This window comes from Eupeodes corollae, chromosome 1 (assembly GCF_945859685.1).
Source record: "Eupeodes corollae chromosome 1, idEupCoro1.1, whole genome shotgun sequence".
Taxonomy (NCBI): domain Eukaryota; kingdom Metazoa; phylum Arthropoda; class Insecta; order Diptera; family Syrphidae; genus Eupeodes; species Eupeodes corollae.
The window spans coordinates 111,298,444-111,326,313 of NC_079147.1; the positions used below are offsets into that span (position 1 = coordinate 111,298,444).

The 27,870-nt window shown below is 34.7% G+C and overlaps 2 protein-coding genes across 2 annotated transcripts; both read right to left on the reverse strand.

Moving 5' to 3' along the window:
* LOC129953775 (V-type proton ATPase 116 kDa subunit a 1-like) lies at positions 1–27,870 on the reverse strand. Its single transcript, XM_056067232.1, has 5 exons — positions 27,681–27,870; positions 9,943–10,079; positions 654–2,766; positions 415–586; positions 1–344 (listed from the first exon to the last, which is right to left on the reverse strand). The coding sequence occupies exons 2-5, from the start codon at positions 10,057–10,059 to the stop codon at positions 251–253; spliced, it is 2,496 nt and encodes an 831-aa protein (XP_055923207.1). The 5' UTR covers positions 10,060–10,079; positions 27,681–27,870; the 3' UTR covers positions 1–250.
* On the reverse strand, positions 13,754–15,100 carry LOC129942752 (uncharacterized). Its single transcript, XM_056051813.1, has one exon. The coding sequence runs from the start codon at positions 15,098–15,100 to the stop codon at positions 13,754–13,756; it is 1,347 nt and encodes a 448-aa protein (XP_055907788.1).

The window sequence follows — 27,870 nt, forward strand, 5'->3', positions numbered from 1 at the left end:
TTGCGTGTTTTTTAAATTTATTGCTATTAAAATTGAACATGTAGGGAAAAAAGAACATTCAACAGGAATACTTTATTTGTGTAAAAACTTTTAAGTTTTTTTAAAGTTAAATTTTTGTAAAAAGAAAAAAAAAACAAATATTTTTAAGGGAAAAAAACACAATTGTAACAGAACAAAAACATATACATAGGTAAAGTTATAAGAACAAAAAAAACATAATTATTCGTTGGATAAAAATACTGCACTCTTTTTATTCCTCTTCTTCAGCTTCAAGAATTAATTTAAAGCTGAATGGCTGGAAGGCGTAACCCAAACCGGCATAGAACTTGCTCATGAATTCGACCCTGTTTATGAATATAAAAACATATTTAATAAAGTCTTTTGAACCCTTGAAATAATAATACAAAATCTTACCAATGCAAACGAAGTGTATGCAAGAAAGCCGATAGGCCTTCCATCATGACCAAAATTGCAAGAGTAAAGAGAGTCCATGCTCCAAAAATAAAGAACAGCATAATACTTCCGGTATACGAAGAACTTTGCATACCCAAGGATAGCACCATACTCCAGAGTACTTCAGAAAGTTCTGAAAATATAATTTAAACAAATTTAAAAAAAGGAACTTTCAATAAAACACTTAAGTGAATACTTACGAGCATGAGCCAGTGACAAAGCCCAAAGACGCAAATATGATGCCGTATGGGAAATAGTACTGAGGACGTATTCAATAGTGTGAATAGCCTGGTGAATGAAGATTTCGCTCATCGGTTCCTCCTCTTCATTATGACCACCTTCATGTCCATCGGATCCAAGTGGAAGAGGGCTATCGGTTTCGGGAGTGAGTTCCATTCCTTGGTTAACATCGCCATTAATCTTGACGTGTCCTTGATTTTTTCTGGTCAACTTGACATAAATGGGTTTACCCAACAGCATCCATGGAATACATATTAAACCGATACTAATGAAAATAAGTTGCACCATGTGCTGCGACTCGAACATATATTCGTCACAGGTTTTGAGGGGTTCTGTAGATTTGAAGAGCATCATGTTGATGAACATAATGAGCACAGATGGAGCACATCCGGGTCTGTCAGCTGGAATATCGGTCTTGGCTGTATATTTCACCCATTTAAAGAACATCATAAAGACCATATAACCAAACAAGAGAGTTAAGAAAAGAACTTGTGGCAAGAACTCCAAGAAGATGCTGACACGTTTTTGGAAATGGTTGAAGTTAACGACACTCATACAGACCCCGAAGAACATGTGAATCACACCAAATATAATTGAGAGCTTCATCTTGTAGGTATTCAAGAATATAATCTTGTTCTCTGCCAACTGCCACACAGGATCCAATCCAATTGGGTAAACACCTTCGACGTCTGTTGTAGGGTTAAGTTGAAGATGCTTATTGGTCATGACTGTCGACTCGTTGTAGCTAACTCTCCAAGTCGAGCCAAAGATATTGAAGGATTTGGAGAAGACATCATTGTACATGAAACCGGTATACATTGAGAATACTCCCATGAGCAAAATGATATAGCGACCGCCAAAGAATATTGTCCAGATCTCTCCAGCACGAACCCTTTGCAATTTCCTCTCCCATATGCACATCCATGCACCGAACAATAGCAAAATAAAACCGTGACCCAAATCACCGAACATCACGGCGAACAGGAATGGGAAAGTGATAATGGTGTACAGAGCCGGATTGGCCTCGCGGTAAGTAGCAACACCATAAGCATCAATGAGATTTTGGAAGCCCCGAGTGAATCTGTTGGTGCGATTGTAGGTTGGTGGGGCCTCATTAGTATCAATAACATTCAAAAATGATGGAATAGTACTCCCAACTGCTGCTGATCCATCTGACAGAGCCTTTTGTACGATTGGTAGATCCTGGGTTGGTACCCAGCACTCCCCGATTAAACACTTCTTAGTGACGTCCATGTTAAACAAGTTCAGCGTATGGTAGATTGCTTTCATTTTCTTCACCATGATGCTCCATGTTGGCAAATTTTTCGATACAGTAGCTAATACCCTGCTGCGATGATCTTCGGTCTGACTCAAGACCAGCTTCAAGTCTTCCAACCGAGTACGAACACCCTTTACCATATCTTCTCGTTCTGTGTGCGAACTTGGACATGGATACATCGATGCATGAAAGCCAGTGCACACCTTTTTGATTCGGTTCTTGAGCTGTTCACCTTGGAAGAATGCCACAAAAACGGTCTTATAGATAGGATGACCCGTTGCTGGATCCTTTAAGGGCTCATCCAAATCGGAACGTTTAAGAAAAACATTACCGCGTGAAATACGCCACAACATTCGCTCAAAACCAAAAACCCTTTCTCGATTTATGACACCAGCCACGAAACCCAAACGACCACGATTCTGGTTGACAGTATGTTCGTCGGTTGGTAAATTAGTGCGCATAGAGTCCAAGTTTAGAACTTCTTGATCGGAGAAAAAACCTTGAGTATTCTCCAGAACTTGACGCAATTCGGTGAGTTCCAAATAGTTTGACTTAAGGTTTACTTCGTTTTGAGCCAACTCAAGAATTTCATTTTCGGTCTTCTCTAAATGGGCTTCCAGATCAATGATCTCTCTTGGATTGGGAGCCCTTGGGATATCGTCAATTATATCGGGCAAAACGATTCCATCTTTTTTTATTTCTGTCTCAATATAGCGAATCTTTCGTTCAAGTTCGTCACAACGTCGTACTTCGGTAACAAATTTACGTTGGAATGCATTGACGCCATTGTTTAACTGAAATTAAACAAACACAATTTTTTAGATAAGTTTTGGTTTTGATTATTTAACAATTTATAATTTAATTTGAAGTTTTAGAGAAAGAAGAAAATTTTGCAATATTTATTTCCATAGTTCTTAAAAAGACAAAAGAAACATGTTCGCCGTAGAATCGAAAACACCATCATAAAAGTCAAAATATCAGACTTGCTTTTCCAAAAAACCAAACATTTTAAATCTAACCTTCTTGAACCAACCAGTCTTCACTTCTTAAGGATTGTGATTCTTAATTTCACTTTAAAATGAGAAAGCAGAAGATTTTTTTTATAATTTAAAGACACTCAAGGGGTTATTAGTACCCTTTCTATGTTTATATTTAAACACAGTGCGGGCTTTAGGAAAACGGGAAAGGATTTAAGACGAGATACCCGTTCACATTATTCTCAAAGTTCTGAACATCAAAATGGGGGAAAAACAGAGTTTACCAAAGCATTCTACATTCTCGATGTGCGGTTTAAGGAATAGTCTCTGCACACCCGAAATTGAGCTCAAGAGTAAACTGATGAGCATTCTTGGAATTTGGAGTACTGTTTTAGTTGTATTGTTTAAGTGGTGGAATGCAACTGTCTAGTTCAACAGAATATTGTTGAAAATATCGATAGAACAACGAAAAGCATGAAACATTGCGGCGGTGTTCGAGGGGTGTAAATGTTTTAATAAAAGTTCTATCGCCTATCATTTTTAAAGCCCGTTTTTGAATTCTGAGATTCGAATTTGTTTTGGAGGCACCTGCCAACATGAGAATTATATTTAAGCTTTGAACGGATGAAGGCTTTGTAAATTACAGCTAGAAAAAAAGGGGTGTAAAGTTTCTTGCACCGTAGCTTCGGAGAAATCCTCAGCACCTAGCAGCATTTTCAGTAATGTTGAATATGTTATTATGCCATAAGAGGTTATCTGTGATATACATACCCAGTAATAAATGTTGACTAGTTCCCTGGATTAAAGTGCCACTTATAGATATCAGCATCGAAGATGGGTTACGCTTTAATGACAGGAGACAGTACTGAGTTTTTAAAGCATTAAATTCTACACGGTTCGTAATTCCCCACTGGACAATGCTATCGACATCAGAATTTAATGGGCTTACCATATGCTGCTATTGAAGTTCCACATGCGAAGGACAAGAATGTCGTCATCGAAACAGTTTAATGGATTAGAAGTGGCAAAGATCATTTGTAAATATACGAAAGGGATTCGGAGACAAAACGGAGCCCTGGGAGATACCAGCGTTTATTTTATGAGTTTTAGATTTGAAACCATCGAATACCACTAGTTTGAACGGTTATAAAGGTAGTTTCTAATGCAATGAAGAAGAGATAAAAAATCTTGGTACCAAACTCTATCAAATGGTTTTGAAATATCAAGTTCTTACTTTCTTTAAAACAATGTTAAGATTCGTTCCACTGTTAGATGAACCATGAGATCACCAGCAGCGGACCTATTGATACGACAACCATACTGCCGGACATTAAATAGTTTCTGTTCTTCGAGATATTTCTTAAGCTGATAATAATTAATCAGCGTTTCCATGACCTTGGAAAGAAGTGACATGAGTGCTATTGGACGATAGTTGGAGGGGGAGGAGGATTCGCTTTTTTTAGGGACAAGCTGGATTAATGCTGTTTTCCATCCTCTTGGAAAAAGACCTGTAAAATAGGAAAGACAGAAAAGCTTACGCAGTGGTTTTGCCAACGAAGAAGATCACCGCTTCAGAACAATATAAGAGATACTTTCCAGGCCGGTGAATTTGTAAACGTGAAGATCTTTCAGTATTCTTCCAACTGCACGAGTGTGAAAGTAAATTTGTCCCATAAATCGTTAACGCTCCCAAGAACGGGAGGCTCATGACACTCTTTAGTAGCGTCGAATTAACAGACAACTGTGTTGCAACAAATTATTTTTATTAATGAAGCTTACAAAGGAAGTGTCATTATGAACTAGCTTTGGAACCGAGGATGACTTGGTGGCATACAAAACGTCATTCATATATTTAGACTGTTGCAGGTCTTTCTAGTTTGTTTGAACTTAATCCGGTTTTCCTCAGAGGTGTTGGCTTTATAACAACGGAAACTCACGTTTCTGATCCTAATAACCTTTTTTTTCAGTTCGAATAATCCCATGAGCTTTCTTTGTATTGGCTAAATTTCACCCTATTCAGGATAAAAGTCTCATTCCACTCGCTACTAGATCTGTATCTTGCCAGCGATGTTGGTAAGTTTATGCTTTACAGCCTGCTTTTAGCACCTGGTTTTTCCAAGCACGATTTACTTTTTGTATGTTTGAATTTCAGGTTGATCATCAATTTTTTCAATTCGAGACTTCAAAAACTTAAACACATTTGACTTAGTGCGTGATTTTGACTGCTTAGAATGGAACTCACTGTACTATATGCAAAATGTAAATGATCAAGTCAGGCTTTTACGGCAAACGTCGATCAGCTTTTTGAGAGGCATATTCCTAGGCTGAATAGCGACATCTCTGCTCTGATGTCACGACGTGATGCCGCCTACAGTCAATGGAGACGTTACAAACTGGAGGACTGCAGTTGCAAATTGCATTGCAGACTGCGTAATTAAGTTGTCGTAACGGTCAGAACGGCAAAATACTTTATTATGAAAAAAAAACTTATTTCTTTAACCTCTGGCAAAAAATTATGGAAAAAATCTGCGTGAAATCGGTATTGGCAAACAATCTATAAACCTTTTGGTGACGTCGATTGTGATGCACTCCCTTACTGAGAAGGAACCAACTGCTATTAAAAGCTCTCTGAGTTTTATAAGAATACAAGAGGAAGACATTGTAGAAGCAATTATATCGATTAAATCTAATGCTAAATCAGTCTGGTTTTCGACCTAAGCGCAGCTGCAAATCCACCTTACTTTTTGTAACGGATGAAATAAGAATGGCTATGGACAGTGATCATGTTACATTGCTAACACTGTTAGATTATTCAAAAGCTTTTGATATATTAACTACTCAATTTTTTGTATTTAGAAAGGTGCGAATTAACTTTGGGTTTTCTTAAGAGTCCTGCAAGCTTGTTCTTTCGTATTTCAGCGGAAGGCAACAATGCGTGGTGGCCAATAGATACTCGTCCACATTTCTCAATGTTTTGAGTAGAGTGCCACAGGGATATATTCTTGGACCAATCCTCTTTTCACTTTACATAAATGAGTTATCACAAGTTGTTAAACATTGTTTAATTCATCTTTATGCTGATGATATGCAGCTTCTGATAAGTCGACCTTTTGGGGCTAAAAATGATGCCATAGCTTTAATGAACGAGGATCTGCTCCGCATTTCACAGTGGTCAAAAAAGAACGATCTCCACATTAAACCAGTCAAATCAACATCCCTCCCCATCTGTTGAAACTTGACGACAATACCATTGAATATGTAAGCACTGCTAGAAACCTAGGAGTAGTATTCAATCGCACTCTCACTTGGGATGACCATCTTAATAGTGCCATTGGTAAAGTCTATGGAAGTCTCCACCATCTTCAAGTCACTCGAAATTTCATCCCGATCAAAACTAAACTGCTACTTGCGAAGGCCCTTATACTACCAATTGGGCTGTAGTGGTGTGAAATCTTTTGTAAACTAGGCTGTGTGACTAGCCGCAAATTAAATGTTGCTTACAACAATATTGCCCGCTATATTTGTGATCGTTATTATCACATATCCATTTTTGCGGTACGGATTTCTGGTTGTAGCCTAAACACTTTAATAAACTTTCGCTCTCTGATATACCTGCATGAAATCATCCAAACACAATAACCTGATTATCTATACGGTAAGCTAAATTTCCCTCATTCAACAAGGTTCTTGCTTTAATATTACCCCGATACAATTTTCTAAATACTGAGCGTCAATTTTGTATTCATATTTTACTCCTTTCGAACTCTCTGCCCGGATAGTATTCCCCCTATTGTTCTTAAGAGGTGTTCTTCAACGCTATTAAAACCACTGCGTAAGCTTTTCCATCTTTCCTACTCTACAGGTCTCTTCCCGAGTGGATGGAAAACAGCATTTGTACAGCCTGTCCCTAAAAAAGGCGAATCATCCTCCCTCTCTAACTATCGTCCAATAGCACTCACGTCCCTTCTTTCCAAGGTCATGGAAACGCTGATTAATTATCAGCTTAAGAAATATCTTGAAGAATGGAAGCTTCTTAATGACCGGCAGTATGGCTTTCGTAGCAATAGGTCCACTGGTGATCTCATGGTTTATCTCTCCAACCAGTGGAACAAATCTTTACATCGTTTTGGAAAAATTAAGATTATTGCACTTGATATTTCAAAAGCATTTGATAGAGTTTGGAACCAAGCTCTCTTATCGAAAATGCGTACTTTTGGTAAAGATGAATCCCTTCTTCGTTGGGTTAGAAATTACCTTTCAGACCGTTAAATTCAAGTAGTGTTGGACGAGTTCAAATCTGATATTCAAAAAATAAACGCTGGTTGCCCTAGGGCTCCGTTTTGTCTCCGACTTTCTTCCTTATTTTTATAAATGATCTTTTGGCTGAAACTTCTAACCCACTAAATTGTTTCGCTGATGATAGCTTTTCAATTTCGTTTTAAGATTCTCATCCTTGTTCTTCGGATGTGGAATTTCAACGGCAGCGTATGATAAGCCCATTAAATTCTGATCTCGACAGCATTGTACAATGGGGAATCAAAAACCGTGTAGAATTTAGTGCTTCGAAAACTCAATGCTGTCTCCTGTCGTTAAAGTGTAACCCACCCCCGATGCCGCTTTCCATGAGTGGCACTTGCATCCAAGAAACAAATCAACTGTCAGTACTTGGTATGTGTATCACAGATCACCTTTTATGAAACGATCATATATTTGATATTGCCAAAAATGATGCCAGGTGCTTAGGATTTCTCCGACGACGGTGCAAGAAATGTTTCACCCCTTCTGATCTGGCTGTAATTTACAAAGTCTTCATCCGTCCAAAGCTTGAATATAATTCGCATATCTGGGCAGGTGCCCCTAAAACAAGTATAAGTATTTTGGACAGGATCCAAAAAAGAGCTTTGAAAATGATAGGCAATAGAACTATAACGGAAACAATTACCTCATTTGAACACCGCCGCAATGTTTCATGCCTTTCGTTGTTCTACCTATATTTTTATAAACAGTTTTCTATTGAATTAGCCAGTTGCATTTCCCCCCTAAAACAGTTCAGCCGTAATATTCGTAGTTCTAGGAATGCACCTCAGTTTAACCTTAAACTCAATTTCGGACATACTTTCAAGTATAGAGATTCTTTTTTTAACCGCACATCGAGAATGTGGAATGCTTTACCCAGCTCTGTTTTTCCCTATCATTTTGATATTCAAAACTCTTAGAGCAATGTGCATGGGTATCTCCTATTTGATCCTTCCCTATTTTCCTAAAGCTCGCACTGTGTTTAAAATTCAAACATGTTAAGGGTATTAGTAACCCCTTGAGTGCCCGTTTATTATTTTTAAAAAAATGTCCTACCTTGTAAGCGATTTTTGAAATAAATAAAATACAAACTTTGTTACGATACAATGTGCCTAGAGGCGGTTGCGTATTTGTTAGATTCGGAGGTAAGAAACAAGTCTAGGATGTTGGTGGATTTGCCTGCAACGTCAGGGATTCCAGTTGGATTAACGAGCTGAGTTTTGTGAATTATAACTTAGAACTTGAAGTATTCCGTTTTAGAGGTGCAACCCAAAAAAAGGTACTAAAAACATAAATGTAAGGAAATACACTTTCCCTTACGCAAAAAAACAAACAACAAAATTAATGAGACCCAAATGCAACGGATTATCCAATTTGCGGTTTTAAAAGTATAGGTCTGGAATGCGACATTTGTCAAATTAAGTTGTTGAGCCGTTTTTTTTTTTCAGATGAAAGTTTGACATTTACGAGAATGGATTGCTTAACTATCGCACAGCGCATACAAATATATATATAATATATATACAAAAATGCTGATTCTGCCACAGCCACATAATTAACATGAAAAATATATAAATAAATATTATATGTGTTTAATTTTTCTTGTCATGAAAAAGTGCTTTCTCAAACTAGCCGTTCGGATTCGGCATAAAATTGTAGGTCCCCTCCATTCCTGACAACATTACTCGGACACAGGAATGGTTGAGAGTTGTAAGTCACTAGGCCCTGGTTCACAACGGACTGTTGCGCCACCCCATTTGATTTGATTTTTTTTTTGATGTGTTTAATTTACGTTTACTTTTGAAGCCGCAAAATGGATAACCCTGTATTTATGTTAATTTCTAAGTCCACGAAGAGATCCCTTAGTTATGTGATTACCTAATTAAATTTTGGCAAACAGTGTATTGATTATGAAGGACTAATTCTGCGTAATAAATGTCCTTAGTTGCATTTATTTTTGTCATCAAATTAAAATTAACATAATGACTACATAGCGACGCATTCAAAAAATGCACATAAAATGGTCTACAAATCACAAATGTGTTTATATTTAAAGCCAACAATTCGTAACGCACTATAGTTCTTCACACTTCTAGCTAGACAAATTGAAGCCCACCTATACAATTTTTGTTTTTATTGCCATGTTCTCAAAACTATAAAAATAAAATTAAATATTTTCTCACTACCAGCGATCATCACACACGGCAGATGACATAAATATATAGCTAACCTAGTATTATGTATAAATAAACTTTATCATGCGTTTAAATAAAACAAATTTTTCAAAACGAAAATAAAAACGACTCTTTTTAAATTAGGTCCATCATAAATCAAACAAAAAATGATGATGATAAAAATAAATTCATTTTTAAGCACTTGAACTTGACAGTTTAAATTTTCTTTAATTTTATATTTTATATGTTATTTAGTAGAGCGTGTGTCGAACTTAAATTTAAAAAAATATAGCCTCCATTCATAAAATCAATACTTTCTATATTCACTTGATCAAAATTAAAAATAATAATAACTCCATAGTTACTCGTACCTTTCCTCAATAAAACATTCATCAAATGTAAACACAAATACTAAATTATAAAAACTGTTTTGATTAGCCATGATCCATGAAATTATAATCCAACAGCAAGTAACATTATTTCCATCAATAATAATTCCTCAAATTAATCTAAATAAACTTACATCACGAAATTGAACGCATCCAGTTTCTCCCAGTTCCGACACAGACGTGTATGCCGCCTCTGGCTGTATAAACATTTGGCACAGAGCCATCTCTTCGCTGCGGAACATGTCCCCCATGATGAAGACTTATGATTGCCCTGTAAGAAAAAAAATATTGTTTTGAATAAAAGAATTAAAAGAAAATTTCAAAAACACTAAAAAAACAAATAAAAAGGCTCAAAATCAATCTTAATGTTTAACGATCAAACATTGTTTTGAAAAAAGAACGAAAAAATACCTTCAGCTACATATTGTAAATTTTCTTTTTATTATTTTTGGATAGTTGTTCATTTGCTAGCATTTTTTAGTTCAAAAACTTAAGATCATGTTTAAAAGCTAACTAGCAGTTTTCTTTGTTAATAGAGTTTTTTAATATTATTTTAAAAATGGCTCCTTATAATACTTTCGAAATAAGATCTGATTTCGAATCTAAACATTGATCTTAAATATCCGCTCAGCATTATTTGTGTATATTTTAATATATTTCAAAAACTTGATATTATAATCAAATTATTGGACGATGGATTCGTTGGCAAACAAACATTGTTTTCAATCTGTTTTACCCTTTTCAGTTGAAAAACCTTTCGACACAAATGGTTTAATATTTCTTTAAGATAAATTTGAGACATATGAAATCAAACGCAACCTATGAAGATTTTTCGAACATTTTATAAGATATAGTTTTGGAATACTATCACCAATTGTATCAATAAAAAATGGCTTCGAAAAGCCACAGAACTAATATCTTAATAACCTTAGGTAGGTATGTAGGTACATGGCAGTCACAAGCAGCCCTTGCTGCGCAACTTAATTAGCGCTACAAAGCACCGTTTTGGTATTGAAAAATAAAAATATAGGAAAATACTTGACGGATTGAACTGAGTTTTAGGAAGATTATGTTTTGGGAAAAAGTCTCAAATCTCCTTTTTTGACAAAAAAGAACTCTTCTATTAATAAACCACTCATTTTGAGGACTTCCAACAAAGTTCAATGTTTTTTATTTACAAAAGTCTATAACTTCTTTAAATGGCAAAGCATAATTTTGATTTCAATATTGAATAATACCCCTACGTCTTGTGTCCCTTGTCCTCGTAAAAAAAAGCACATTTCCTTACCTAATATTTTAGCAGACTTCCTCTGTCCTCATTTATTGTAACAACCTCGTTACTCGAAATTACGAGGTTTTCAACAATGACTTGTTACCCAAACTCGAAGATACGAGGTGTTGCTTTTTATGCATTACAAAAGCGAATAATAATATAACTGTTGTCTTCTTTTGAAACTTTTCTTAAAATTCTTATCTTACAACCTTCAATTTTGCCGTAATAAGAGTGGTTTGTACAAGCATTGTTGATTTTCGTAAGATGTGTAAACGTCACAATTGTGTGCATAAGAGTGTTTTGTGAAGCCAATGTGATTTTCTTACCGTATTTTCGGGAGATATAATCTGTGCTTTTGTTAACATTATTAAAATTCTAATCTAAAAATCTGTATATAATCAAAAAGGAGGAGCTGGGTGTTATCAATGTGAAAAATTGTAATTTGGATGAAACAACTGGTGAACTAAACAAAAAAAACACGTTCATATTTGAGCTCGAATAGTGATGATTCTCAATGTGACTTTTTGGTTTCGACTGACGATACAGATTACAAGTATAGCGAATGTTCCAGCGATTCAACCGACTTGGGTAGCTTCCAGGGCTATAAATGAGACCATTATAGCTGAAGCACAAACACGCTACAGCTTAGGCTTCACCTGACGTTAACGAGTTCAGCCATAGGAATTCATTGCATGCTATCACAATAATACATCGACCTCTCGTGTTGTTTGACAATCTTAAGCAAATGAATGACTCCAAACGGAAGGTCTAGTTCAATTATCTGAACATTTGCTCTGTCTGACAGCTCAACAGCTGTACAAAAATGTGAACACACAAAATATTTGCTCTTTGGAGGGATGAAATAATAGAAATGTCATTCAAAGCAACCTTAAAGCAGGCCCACCGTAACGCAGACGAAGCCGAAGATGAAGCGTGTTTGTAAGAAGAAAGTGTCAAGAAATGTCAGTAGATGACAGAAATTAAATTGTTCGTAATTTCTGGCACGTTCTTTCTTGAGATCAATGAATATTGTATGTAAGTTCTATGGTTGCACTAAAGCACTATTCACATGAGCACGACCAACGACCAACGAATGAACGAATATACGTCGATTTTGACATATGAATGAAGTTTGACTCTGGCTACAGCCGAACACCATTCACCACCGAAACCAAAGTAAGTTGCGAGTGTTGATAATGTGGAACGCGAAGAAAGTTTGACAGTTCGTATCAACTACAATTTTTTTCGCGACGGATAAATTTGTTTTCTTAAATTCATTAATATATGATATTGAAAAGTAAAAGTACATATGCATCATAAATCAAATACAAACTATATTGGTATCGTTTTGTTAAGAATTTATGTGGAAATATGTCTTCAAACGTAAATAAACTCACATTTTTTAATTCATTCGTCGTTCGTTGGTCGCGCTCATGTGAATACTGCTTAAAGACTGCGGAAAAATAAACCACGGACATTCCAAGCAAAATATCGCATACGCTCTAGTATAACTTAAAGACTTTGTTCAAGAGTCCTAAAAACGAAATCAATGTGACGACCTATTTCACACGAGACGGTTTCGTCCGTATGATTTTTTATCCGTGAGCCATAGTAAATTTGTAAACTGAGATATCTGCACTATTAAAATAAATGTTAATATTTGATAGACCAGATTTAGTAGTTTTTGACTAAAAAAATGTCTGTGGCCAAGCATTGAAATTAAAATCATGCTAACACAATATTCTATTTCTTTTGGGTTTTCCATATTAAGTCAAGCTTTTAGCTGCATGAGTGAGTGTTATGACTCTGCCTATATTTATCTTTATTTTTATATCGTTTAAGAGAAAATAAGGTTATTGCACTTGATATTTCAAAAAGCATTTGATAAGGTTTGGCTTATGGCTCTCTTATCGAAAAAGGCGTGCTTTTGGTATTCATGAATCCCTTCTTCATTGAATTAGTAATTTCCTTTTAGATCGTTCAATACATTCAATATATTCAAGTGGTATTCAAGTCTGAAATCTACAAAATAAATGGTATACCTTAGATCTCCAACACTCTTTCTCATTTTTATTAATGATCTCCTGTCTGCATCTTCTAATCCAATACATTGTTTCGCTGACGATAGTACTCTTAGCTTTTCATATTCGTTTTCAGATTCACATCCCTCTGCTTCGGATGTGGAACTGCATCGACAAAATATGATATGCTCAGTAAATGCCGACCCAAACAGCATTGTAAAATAGGGAATAGAAACGACGACGTGGAATTTAATGCTTCGAAAACCCAATGCTGTCTTGAATCGTTAAAGCAAGATATACCCCCATTGCCATTATCCATGGATGGCACTTGCATCAATGAGACTGAACACCTCGATATTCTCGGTATGTGTGTCACCAACCACCTCTTGTTGAATCATCACATATGCGATATCGCCAAAAATGCCACAAATGCCCTTCTGATCTGGCTGTTATTTACAAGACTTACATACGTCCAAAGCTTGAGTAGTTTTTAGTTTAATTGACTTCTTTATTTCTTAGAATAATAACATTACATATTATTAATTTCTAAAGCCTAATTGGTATGGCCTATTTGACCGTCTACCAGAGTGACATATTATAATATGAATTCATTGAAAAAATACAGAAATTGTTAAAATTTGTTTTGTTTAATTAAAAATCTTCTTCAATAATAGCTTTTCTATAACGCAGTGCTGTGATAACATAGTTGTAAAGTCCATCCCATCCCTGGTCGCCGTTGAGAATGCTGAGCATTTCTCCTTCTTCCAAGTTGCGTTTGTTGAAGTATCTCAACCGAATTTCAATCAGAACAGGACATATTGCAATAAAATGAAATGTATCTTCACGCGCTTTCAAGTTACATAGACTACACAGTAAAGGCAGATCTGGTCGGTGGGGTACAAAGTTGAGACTGAGCAATTCTCCTCTTGCTTTGAAAATGATATTTATTTTATTTAATGAGTTCTTATTTAGAAGGTACGAGTTCTGTTGAAGGTTATAGTTAAGACGATTATAGTAGCATCTAGACAGAGAAGAACTGGCTTCCGATGCATATCTCTCAAACAAGATGCTTCCAAACTTTTCGAGGATCTCATTGAACTTTCTCCTTAGCATTGACGGTTGTTCCCTTGAAGATATGTTCATGGTTGTACCACATGTTTCGGCGAGGTTAGTCCATTCTTCGAACATTGATCCTTTTCCTTGGATAGCTGCTCTTAGAACTTTTTTTGGTATCCGATTACCATCCATTTCAAATACCTTTACAATATAGTTGAAGTGTATTGCGAGGGTGTCCATAATCAAAGGTGGTGTACCTGTTTCTAGGTAAACCATGTAGTTTGGGGTAGTTTTTGGTAGACAAAGTATTCTTTTCACAAAATATCTTAGGAATTTTTCCACAGATTCAAAGGCGGAATATCCCCAAACTGGCGTTCCGTAGAGCAGGGCTGTAGAGCGGAACAACTTTTGCTTAGCACTGTGTTCAACATACCTGTTTCTGAAGCACCTTTCCCATAACGAAGAGATTGCGCGCTTGGCCTCCGCCAATTTTCCCTCCAGATGTTGTCTCATATTCAGGGTTGAGGTTACGAAAACTCCTAGGTATTTGTACTCGCGCACAATGTCTATTGTCTGTCCGTTATATTTCCACTGCTCATTTCTTGAATATCTGCCACCCCCACCTCTGAAAATCATCATCTTCGATTTTTGCAAATTAACTTCCAGATTCCAACGATTGCAATATATCGCAAGCCTGTTTATCATCAGCTGCATGCCATCTACTGTTTCGGAGAATAGCACGATGTCATCTGCATACATAAGGGCTGGAACAGTCAATCCTTCTACAGTGATTTCACCTCTCACTTCATCAGTAATATCATTTAAGAAAATTATAAATAGGAGGGCGCTAAGAATACAGCCTTGCTTAAGACCAGTTACTGTTGCAAACTCCTCGGATATAGACTCGCCATCCCAAACGTAAGCTAAGTTGTTGTCGTACATCGCTCTTAGCACGTTTATAACTTTACTTGACACACCTGATACAGAGAGCTTGTAAAAGAGAGCTTGACGGTCGACAGAGTCAAAAGCTGCACGGAAGTCTATAAAGAAAGCGTATAATTTTTTCTGCTTCCTTTTATAAAGATCAGCAATGTTCAGCAGTGAGAAAATATGGTCTATGGTTGAATAACTTTTCCTGAAACCAGCCTGGAATTCCGATAGAATGTTCTTGTCCTCCACCCACTTCGATAGTCTGTTGTGAATAAGTCCAGCAAATAGCTTAGCGCAGGTGTTAAGAAAGGAAATCCCTCTGTAGTTTGCTGGGTCCTCGTAGCTACCTTTTTTGTGAAGCGGAAAAATAATTGACTTATGAAAAACTTCCGGAACAGAGGCACTTTCGAAAATTCGGTTGAATTCGGATGTTAAAAGAAAGATAAATTTTTTCGTGGCGTGTTTGAAGAATTCAAAGGGGATCCGGTCATCCCCTTGAGTATAACTACCATCTCTGGGCTGGTGCTCCTGACACTAACTTAAGCCTTTTGGATATATTTGAACGTAGAGCATTTAAATTGAAAGATGATAATATCGTTATAAGTTCATTTACGTCGCTTGAACATCGTCGTAAGGTCTCTTGTCTGACCCTTTTTTACCGTTATTTTAACAGCGTATGCTCTAGTGAAATAGTCAGTTGAATTCCTCCTCTTAAACAGTTCAACCGTAATACTCGCTCTCCTATGAATGCTCATCAGTATACCCTCTAGTCCAACTCAGGCAGTACTGTAAAATACAGAGACTCGTTCTTTAGCCTTACCACACTCTGTCTTTCCTAGTCATTGCAATATTTAGGAATTCAAAACCATTGTGCACCGACATCTCCTTTTAAACCCTCTCTCCTCTTCCTAGTGCTCACACTGTGCCTCTGAATAATAAGGAAAGTAATGTCCCCTTGAGTGTGTGCTTATTATAACAAAATTTTATTATGCACACCAAGAGCAGGTTTGGGCTACATAAACGGGTATAAAATTGTTATTTTAAGATTAGTTTTGGTAATCGTTCTGGCGGTATGTTTTTCAAAATTCAGTTTCTTGTTAAGTGTCACCCCGAAGGTAGTTGAAGTTTTCAGACCAAGCGATTTACAAAGAGTTTAGCTGTAACGAAGTTTGTGGTAAAAAATCTGATTTTTTCGCCGAGAATGCTTGCGGTTTTTATGAAAATAGTTTTGGTAGGGTATTCATTGAGCATTGTAGATTACTGAGAGTGCATTAAGACAATAGCAAATATAACAAATTTAGTGTTTCGTCCAAAGGTCGGGTACATGAAAGTTGAAAAAATGGGTCCTAGCATAGACCCCTGTGGAAATTCACTAACTATATCATAAAGAATAGAGTTTACACACTGCCTGCGTATACGGCTAATTTTCTGTATAGTTAAAATTTTTTTATTAATATTCTAAGATATATCTGAAAACCAACAACAATTAATAATACTTAAATTTACCTCTATAAAATAAAAATAATTTTGTATTCAAATTTAATTTCAGACCACAAAATATAAATATTTAAAAAACTGAACAACCATCCAACAAGTAATTAATGATATATGTATGATTTAGTTTTCACATTGAACGTTTGACTTTTATAAATAAAAAACTCGATTCAAGTTTATCATTCTAGTTGCTATTAATTAACTCGGAGAACATTTAATTTCTTTTAAATTCAAAGAAATATTAATCTCCGAATAACATTGGTTTTAAACATTTTCCCAGATAAACAAATAAGGGGGCTAACCTCAAAATTGCGTTTCTTTATTTTAATTTTTTGCAATATCGTCTAGTCCATGCCCCAATCATACACCACGGGTTAATTAAAATATCTTGGTGTTTTAAATTGACATAATATTAAAAAGAGGTATTTTTTGAACAAAAGCATGGTTGTTTTTTTTTAAAATGGATTAAACGTTTTCAATAAATATCATGCATAATTTTGTAGCCAAATAAAAAAAACGTTAAGTTAAACTTATGAAAAGTTTTGTTCATAAAAGGTACAGATACCTTTTAATGGTTCTATTGAAGGACACTTTCAGACTTTGCTTTGTGTGATACTTTATCTGTTAAAAACGCTATTGATATACATACATATGTACATATATGCACGAGAACAAGGACAATTTATCCAAGGGTATTTAAATTTGTATACTTAGTACACCACGTAGATTGTATACATGAATGGCCTCACATTTTGTAATCTTGTTTTTTCCTTAAATAAATCATTCATATCTTTTTTTAACTTAGGAGTTATTTTTTATTGCATTTATCTTTTTCCATACATATATAAATGTATACAAAATTTCTTAAGAAAATGATTATAATTTGTTTAATCGTATCATTCAACAAAATAGTTAATTTAAATGATAATTAATCCAGTTTATATCTTACAAAAACAAATTGTTTACATTCAATTTGTGTGTGGTTGAGTTTCTTTGTTTTTCTTTGCAGTAAATTAAATTAAAAAACAAAACAATAATAAGCTTCGATACAATTTATGATTGTTTAGATTTTTGAACAAATAAACCATATTGCTATGGTTGAGGCATCATTAATTTAATTTAATTTGTTATTTCTAAATGAGGTTCAAATAGAAATATTTGTCTGAATATGTGCTGTGCACATATGCCTATAAACGTATTTTCTAAAAATGTTACTGCACGAAATATTTCCAGAATGTGTGGCCTATTTAGAACTAAAATGGAATTTTTAATACGGTTAAGGAACATTGAAATGCCCCCTTACATTGGAAGATGTCAACTTATTGGTATGCGATAACTTTTATTCATGACATCATATCTTACCGCATAGACTGTCCTTTTTTATTAGTTCTCATAGATCTATGGCTCAAAATCACCAAAGTTGCAAATTTCAATATGGTTTTATGAGCAACAAAATTGCAAGCTAAAATGATGACTTTTAGCTTATACTTTTTTTTTTATTCACAAGCACTCAAGGGGTTATTAGTACCCTTTATATGTTTATTTTTAAACACAATGCGAGCGTTAGAAAAATAGGGAAGGATTTAAAAGGAGATAGCGGTGCACATTGAAAAACAAAGTTGGTCAAAGCATTCCACATTCTCGATGTGCGATTTAAGAAAGAATCTCTATACTTGACAGTACGCCCGAAATTGAGCTCAAGGGTAAACTGATGAGCATTCCTAGAAGTGCGAGTATTATGGCTGAATTGTTTAAGGGGTGGAATGCAACTGGCTAATTCGACAGAACATTGTTTGTACAAATATCTATAACACAACGAAAGGCATAAAACATTGCGACGGTGTTCTAGCGATGTAAATATTTCGATTATAGTTCTGACGCCTATCATTTTCAAAGCCTTTTTTTGAATTCTATCCAAGAGATGTAAATTTGCTTTGGGGCACCTGCCTAGATATGCGAATTATATTCAAGCTTTGGACGGATAAAAGCTTTGAAGATTATAGCCAGATCAGAAGGGGTGACAAATTTCTTGCATCGTCGGAGAAATCCTAAGCACCTGGTGGCATTTTTGGCGATATCGAATATGTGATCATTCCATAAGAGGTGATCTGTAATACACATAGCGAGTACTGATAGTTGATTGGTTTCATGGATGCAAGTGCCACTCATAGATAGTGGCATCGGGGGTGGGTTACGCTTTAACGACAGGAGACAGCATTGAGTTTTCGAAGCATTAAATTCTACACGATTTTTGATTCCCCATTGGACAATGCTGTCAAGATCAGAATTTAATGAGCTTATCATACGTTGCCGTTGAAATTCCACATCCGAAGGATAATGGGATGGATGTGAATCTACAAACGAATATGAAAAGCTGAGGGTACAGTCGTCGGCGAACCAGCATTTATTTTATGAATCTCAAATAAAAATTTGTATATTAATAAACTTTGACAGGCCAGCGCACAAAATTCTATACGTTATTAGAAATATTTGTTAGTATTAAATATCTTATAGAAACCATCAATTCGGTAACGTTTTTCTAAGTTTGATAATATCAACAAAACAAAGCACATAATTTAAGCTTTGATTTATATTATGTATCTATGCGTTTATTATGTATCTATATTAAATAAGCAATAATGAAAACAATTCATACAAAATCTTTAACAAGGAAAATACGTCAAATCATGTCATGGGAACGTTCCCGAAATGACCGTTCACAAAATGACGATTTCAAATAAGAACGCCCTTTGATTATACGGCGGCCATCTTATGTTATTTCGAGACTTAAAAAAGAATTTCATCAATGATTAAATGTAATAAATACGTTCATAGAGTGACGGACTATTGATGTACGCTCTACGAATAATGAATAGATAGGGACTTAACTTTTAGATATAATTTATTTGACGGCCGGCTTTGTTATTGTTCTCTTCCTCGACTAACGTTTGACACCGAATGGCTGGATTTCGTTAAAATTATTTTTGATCGAGTAATGATATGTTCAATGATATGACTTATGCGATATTGGAAAAACTATTTTTGCATTTTTATAGTTAAAAATAAATAATCTTTTAGCAAAGGTTACCGGGTTAAATACCTTAAATTTTTCAATTATATTTTGGATTTGTTGTTGAAGATTGTATGTAAGGACGCGTTCCCGAAATGATTTTCTATGCGTGTATATTGATTTCATTTAAAACTCAATTTATTAATAAATTATATTGTTAGATGGACACCCAAAACAGGTTAGTTTTAGTATTTTATTCATTTTTTTTAAACTAAATCAAGATTTAAGGCATTAAATTGCTAGCAAAGCCAAACCTGCACCTTAGTGATTGTGAGCCCTATACGCTCCTTTACTTGATTTGACACATCGTTTCTTGTTTCTCAAAAATGCTCATATAGTGAACTATGCATGTGAACTAGGAAGAATTAATTAGAGAAATTAATAACTTATCAAATTGTATTGGCTTTCAGTCTATTCTTTTTTTATTTTCAACACTTAGTATATAACATAATATTTCAAAAAAAAACTTGTGTTATTCATTAGTCTATTTGAGTATGTTGTTAACTCCAATTGATGGAAATAAACAAATAAAAGAATAAATATATACAGTAGCTTATTCTTAAAAGAAGCTCAATTTACCAATATCAGAAGATATTATATATACTTTCTCGTAATGATCTGATTTCCTAATAACAACTTGACAACTTTTAAATCTGAAAATTGTGAACGCACACTTTTACCAAACTTTGAACTGTCACTGTCAATTTATTCAATAAACTCAATAATGTCATCCTGGTAAGTACACAAACGAGCAAATCAGCAGACGTTGATTATCAAAATTTGATACCGGATTTCGAAGTCACTGACCGCAAATGTCAAGAGGTTTAACTTATATTTTCGGTCGCATTCCTCGACCTAGTTTGAAAAACAAAATAATAACGGTTTGGTCGAATTGTCAAAAATATCGCTCTTTTTACACGGTGCTCTCAAGAATTGGTCATCATTTGCGTAATAACCTAGCCTTACACCTCCCAAACAAGATCAAACTGACTTAAGAACTGAAGACGATGGACCATTTTTACCCGATTAAACTCTGGAGAAGATGCGCGAAGATCGATGCCTAATGGTGTGTCAATAACTAAAATATGAGTTATTGGATGGGTTAAAAAACAACATTTGCTTCATAATTCGTTCATGGACCACTATTTTCGTGCAATCATTTTTATTTATTTTTTGCACCCAAGATATTGCCATAATCCACTCAGAACATCTAACAAACGATTTAATGAAGAGTAAGTTCGATGATCACAAGAAAAGGGCCATTAATGCGATTTAACGTCATAGACGTTGCAGCTCTGGCTTCTGAGCCTCAACGAAATGTGTGGCCAAGTCATCGAAAATTAGTTCCAACGATTTAAACGCTGCAAACGTGCCCTTAGTGGCCAAATGATCCAAGTTGAGTTCCAATTATACATTTTTGATTGTACTTCAAGCAGATAATACAAATTTAGAAATATCTCAAATTATTTGCCGTTTATTTAAAGAAAAAGTTGTCTAGTCCTTATAAGAAAACCCATTACACATTTATAGTGTAAAAGCCTCTAAGAATCTTTTTGTTTTCACTTAATAAGCACAATTTGAAATTAAGCCTTTCTATATAAAACCTAGAATACTTTCGTTCATAACGTTTGCCGACGCCGCCGTAGCCGTCTAGTTGCCGCTCGTAGATCTTTTCCAATGGTATGATGTAGGTACTTCGCTTATTGTATGGTACTAAGGTTAAGCAAAACAAATTTGAATGAAAGATTCATACCTGCATCGAGGCTAGTTCCTACTACAGAAAATAATAATAACAATAAAATAACGAAAAAAGAGGCTGGGACGCAACCCACACTGGTAACTTCCCATCAATTAAAAGCTTGTAGGGTTGGGTTAAAAAAGTTGTCAGTTGAATTATTCTTAAAATATTTAAAATTAATAACAATATTTTTCATATAAGGAAATAGTTTAGTTTGAAAATTTAATTTTCTTAAATGGATTTTTAGTAGAAAACAAATTTTTACCAATTTAAGTAGCATTTCTAAACTTTTTACAAATTGGATGAATGAAATTAATTTGAGAGATATCAAGAATTGAACACCAATTTTTACCAAATTTGCGTACTATTTCTTGTATTTTTTTTTTTTTTTTTTTGAGAAAAACCGACTGTTGAATTTTTATAACAAAAAACTACTGAATATCGAAAACAATATTTTTTGTGAAATAAAAAGTTTGAAGACAATATTTTTAATTTGTGAAAAGCTTTGAGTCTTTGAGCTTGAGAATTTGAATCGAAAGTTAATTTTGACCAAGTTTTAGTATTGTTTTTATTTTTTGTAAAAAAAACTTTCAGTTCGATTTTTCTCAAAATTTTAATAAATGTTTATAACAACACTTTTAAAAGATAAAAGTAGTTCAAAGCCAATATCTCAAGTTTTTAAAAAGATATTTGAGTCAAAAATCAATTTTTATCAACTTTTGTTGTTTAAGTTTTTAGTTTTTTGTAAGAAAACGGTCGATTCGATTTTTCACAAAATTTTACTGGATGTTGACAACAATATTTCTTAAAAGTTTAAAGTAGTTTAAAGCCAATATCTCAAAGCTTTGAAAAGATATTTGAGTCGAAAATCAATGTTTTCAAACTTTTATTAATTTTTTCGTTTAGGTTTTTATTTTTTGTAAGAAAATTGTAAATTCGATTTTTCTCAAATTGGTATTTTTCTAAAAATGTATTGGCTTGGTATCACGTTACAATATATAATATAAAATTCAATTCAAGTCTCTAGCGTCACCGGTTCGTGAGATATTTAGGGTTAACCAAAATGTTCACCTTTTTTTAAACTCCTATGATAAAAATACCACCAACGCAATTTTCTTGAGAGCCCTTTCTGAATCTTTCTGCATTATTATCTGTATAACAAAATTTATTTGAAGTTGATTACTGTACTGGTTCTTGAGCTATAGACAACGAAAAAAACGTCGCGAACGTACGTACACACGCACGGACATACATCTTTCTAAAAATCTTTTATTTCGAATCTAGGGACCTTGAAACGTCGAGACATTTAAAAATTTTCAATTCGACAAATCGGAACCATTAATGGTGCGAAGAATTAAATTATCAAATAAATAGATATCATAATCTACTGATCAAAGACGCTCTGTTTAAAAAGAATAAGAGCTATTCCAATTCAATCTTATCTCATTGCAGTTCAAACAAATTATTCGAATCATATTAAGTCCACTTGAGTTCTGACTTCACTTTTCACTTCCTATCAGTAGGTAATCTAAGGTTTTGATTTAATAGCCACTTTAAATTCTATTAGCACATAACAATGATGGTTATCTGATTGAAATAGTTAACAAAGCCCCTTTTTAAAAACGAAACTACTATCCAATCGAATTTTATTTCATGATAACACTGTTATTCGTAATGTATAAATAATTGAGAGACTGAAGAAGTATAAAACTCAAAATAAACCGATAACAAACTTTTTTTAAAGGGGAATTCATTTTGAATAGAAGATTTTTATTTTCTTGATAACTTTATGACAAAGTCTTTGTCAAGTTAACTTCTTGTTTAGGCCCACCCAGAACCCTGTGTAATAAATGGGTTATTTAGACAAATACAAATAAGACATGTACTTGGACTATTTCTCAGTTCCTCACAAGAGGCTTTACCAGTAAAAAACTGAAATGACAATCATAAGCACTAACCATCACGTCACGGGCTATCTAGACAGCTTACGAATAATGAAAAGAAATTAAGTTACCTGTTGACGGGAAAACAAACACAGTTATACCATTAGTTGGTCCGTTGTGATACCACACGGATCTTGAGATCCACCTTACTCGTCGAACCAGCTAGAGTTAGCTATGAAGTCTTTGAGGCATAGATGTCGGAATATCTTAGATCACTAGGATCATTGTAGTTAAAGTAGAGTATTCGTCTTTATGACAATGAACATAGAAAGTCTCCTATTTTTCTTCATCTATGCAGCTTCTGCCAAAATCGTTCGCATTAGTTCCAAGGCGAAAGCCATGCCTACCCATTAAAAAGTGTCCTGTTAGGACTCCTATTACGGATCTAATGTGCAATGTACCAACCTTGATGAGTTGATAAGAGCGGTTATCATGTCATGCCATAGGATCTATCCCTGCCTGTGCCATCTGATTTTTTTTCACGGTTACTGCCTCTTGCGAGGAACTGACAAATTCTCCAAGAGTAATTCTTGTCATGAAAATTGCTTTGTCAAATTAGCCGTTTCGATTCGGCGTAAAACTATAGGTCCCCCCCATCTCTGAAAACAGTCCTTGCACAGGAATGGTTATTATTATTAAGATCAAATAGGATCAAGCATTGGCCAAATTAATTTAGTTGACCGCTAAAAGATTGTATTAGACCATATTTGGGCTGCCTTCTTTATGGTATCATGCTTACGTATAAGTTTACAAATAGCTTTGAGGGGTATCCCAAAGTTGATTTTTTCCCGAACAAAAATAAAGTTGTTTTATTTTAAACAAGTTTGTAGCTTAGCAGTATCGTAAGAAGTTCTGCCTGGAACACGCTACAATAATACAAAGAGACATAGATTCATTCCATCGAAGTACACGCCTCCAACAACCTCGTCATTAAGTTTTGATCCATCTGTTTAAAAGTTGGTTGTTTCATTTGTCAAAAATTACTTATTCTCCCAGTAGAACCTTAAGGGAATGGAGACTTTAAAGTGTTTGTTAAATTGTGGATGAAGGGTTATGTAAGTCGTATTACAAAGTTAAAGATCTGAATGAGTTCAGAATAATGAAGTGGCAAACATTTTAATTGATTGACTGTAAGGTGGCTTTAAGTTGAATGGACAGCTTCAGACGACATAAGGGACTTGTAAGTTAGGCAAGTTTCTATTATCTGATTGGCCAGCTGCCAAAAAATTACATTCCAATTAAGGCAACTTTAATGGAAAGTTGACTGGAAAGTTAGTCAAGAAAAATTTCCCTTACTATTAAGTCAAGTCTACTATTATCAAAATGACAGCTGATCATGTTTTTTCATTCAACTGAAAGCTGAACTTTATTACTCTATGATTTATTTGTTTTCTGCACAACTTCATTTAATGCTCATTGTAAAAGGGTTACTTGTCAAATTGGTAAAGAAATAAGAAATACAAATCGTGATAGACTTGTAGCTTGCCTGAGGAGTGTTTTGTAGACAGTAATTTTGTTGGTACTTTTTGTACTATGAACTTAAAGTAGATGTTTGAGAAGTAGAGTTCTGAACTTGAAATTCATGACACTTGAAAAACTAACTAGTTGCCTTGGTCAAAATGTACGTTCAAAGAATGAAGTTGACTGCAAATGAAGTCCCTTATGTAATCTGAATCTGCCGAATGGCTTTGTTAGTGGCTGACAGTTTGCTGAAAATAATTATCGTTATAAATTGGTACAGAACATCAAGCGCACAGTGACACTTATATAATCGGAAGAACTCAGCGAGTATTGTCATTGGAGATTTTTCGAGTATTGAAGCAGAGGCGGCAACAATTAGTTTAACAAAGATTTAGTTAGCAAAACAAAGTACATGCTGCCATTAAGAAACGACCTACAACACTGGGCGCATTCACAAAGCTAGTGACTACGTAGTCTGAGTGAATGCAAAATTTCACTACAAAGCTAGTCAATCCAAAACTGTCATATTAATGACAAATACAAATATATAAAATAAGAAACATTTGTAGAAGATATAATGTAATTGATTTATATTTGTATCTAAATACCGAAAGATTCATTTTATTTTGAATTCTTGTTTCTTTACCGAGCAGCTGATTGTGACGTCTCGGTCAAAACGTCACCATCAACAGACGTAACTTTGAGGCAGTTAATGACGTTGTCTACCTAGGCTCCGCTATGAAAACAGAGAACAACAGAAGCGCGGAGATCAAACGAACAATTACTATTGCTAACGGTCTCTTGTTTGGAATAAAAAAGCAATTGGTTAGTAAAGTCTTCTCTCGAGCGACTATTGTTGCTATATAAGACCCTCATAATCCCCGTCCTACTCTACGGTGCAGAAGCATATACCTTGGGTCGTTTCGAGAGGAAAGTTATTCGCGTGGTCTCCTTTCCGCTTTGCATAGAAGGTAGGCGGAGAAGAAGGTGGAACGACGAGTTGTACGGGCTGCATAACGACGTAGACTTAGCCAGAAGGATAACAGTCCAATGGCTGAGATGGCGGGGTCACGTAGAGTGCATGGAAACCGGAAAGTATTCCAATCTATGCCCACAGGACAGAGCAGTAGAGGAAGACTGCGAATCTGATGGCGCTCACAAGTGCAAAGTGAACTCACGCAACTTGGATTGCGCAACTAAAGACATCTAGCTAGGGACTGAGCTGTATGGAGAAGTTTGTTGGGTAAGGCCCTAGTTCACACATTACTGTAGCGCCACCTGAAGTTAGTAAGACCATACACAAGTTTTTTTTAATCCACCTACTACAGTCAACTAAACCTAAAAGTCAATAAAAAGTCATCATTTATTCAATCTTTAAAGGCATTTTATTACTAGCTATTCATAAAAATGGCACTCCCTAAAAAACTTTATCCAAAAACGAAACTTTACTTCCAAGTAGGTGAGGTACCTACAATATTCCAATTAGATATTTGTACAGCTCCATTCTTTTCAAAACAACCATCTTATCATTTACTTCCAATTGAAGGCTCAGCCCATATAAAGTTATTGCAAATATTGATATTTAATTTTGAATTTTATTCAAGATTCATCATCAAACTTAATAACAAGTTTAACAAGCTTAGCTCTTAGATAGAATAAAAAAATGAAAAATTTCAATTAAAATTCATTAAAATTATAATATATAATGTATATTTCAAAGATCTTCCACTCCACTCAAGTATTAAAAAACAAAAATGCTGACGTATGTTTCGGTAGCGGATATTTGTATCTTATTTCGCTCTCAAAAAGAAGAAATAAAACAAACATCAGACTATACATAAATGAAAAGGGGTTTCAACTTCCAACCCCACTATTATTCTTCCCACCATTTAAACTGGAAACTTATCAGCGTGAGCCATCATCGGAGAGTAATAATAATTATACCATGTGATATTCATATATATATATCCTATGTTCCATGTATATACAAAAGATCGGAATAAACAGAACAAAAAGTAGTAATTTAGATACCATATTTTTGTTTTGTTTGTTCATCACAATTATATAACCAAAACCATCACCATTTTTATAGGTTTCTATATCTACATCAGCGAAGTTTTGTTGCTACAACACGGCGGCCAACTCCCTTCCCTATCATAAGGCACATGACAAGATGCATAAATTGATCATAATTAATCCTCGAATGTCAAAAATATAAAAATAACAATACTGATAAGAAAACAAGCAAGACTTATACGGCTTATTGTAGGTAACAACTACCTTTATGAGGTTCTCGTTTTCGTTCTCGGTACTATGAAAGGCTTGACAATTGAGTTTGTAGTGTAAATACCTGTTCGTTTTTAGTTGCACAAAAAAGTTTTCAGCTCGTTCGCCCTGAACACTCATACACCTCCATTTCTTCACTAACACCACCACAATAAAACAACAACATCATCGATCATGATGTACTGACACTCTTACTCTATACCTATCTACCTACCTTACCTTTGAAAAACAGCAGGTAGTTTTTTTGTAATTCATTTACTCGATCCCATGACCGATCGTCAGTAAGAAAATTTTATCGAAGATCACGTGCATGTTTTCGAGAAATTGTTAAGAGGAACTTAGAGATGATTAAAAATGATCTAACTATCATAAAAACCACATACCATCTATTGACCCTTTGTCCCACAAAACAAATTTCAAACCGAAAAAAGAAAAAAAACACTAAATTGTCCCCGAGAAATAAGACTTCTTGAATTTTATATCTAAAAATATCTGCAAAGTTATCAAGATCATCTGGGTTGTGTTTCTGTCGCCAAAACAAGTTTCTTTTCTTCTTTTTGTGTAAATTTTTTAAAAACTTCTTATTGGAAATTAACTTACCTCGTGATAAATCAAAAAACCCTTTTTGTCAGTTTCACCAAAGTTCAATACAATTTTAAAACACTAATTATTTTCCAATAAATAATTTTTCTTTCTTTTTTTCCAATGCACTCCACCACAAGACGAGAAAACAGTCCTATTGCGCGTTTACCCGTTCGTAGTTAGTAGACGTCTGCTAGACGTTTGGCTC

What these genes read in the sequence shown, in the direction of transcription:
- LOC129953775 (XM_056067232.1), bottom strand. Translation starts at nt 10,059, where the DNA reads ATGGGGGACATGTTCCGCAGCGAAGAGATGGCTCTGTGCCAAATGTTT. An exon ending in GATGCGTTCAATTTCGTGAT is followed by an intron (nt 2,767 to 9,942) that starts GTAAGTTTATTT and finishes GTTTAATTTCAG; the next exon opens with TTAAACAATGGCGTCAATGC. An exon ending in TTTGTCACTGGCTCATGCTC is followed by an intron (nt 587 to 653) that starts GTAAGTATTCAC and finishes TTATATTTTCAG; the next exon opens with AACTTTCTGAAGTACTCTGG.
- LOC129942752 (XM_056051813.1), bottom strand. Translation starts at nt 15,100, where the DNA reads ATGTACGACAACAACTTAGCTTACGTTTGGGATGGCGAGTCTATATCC.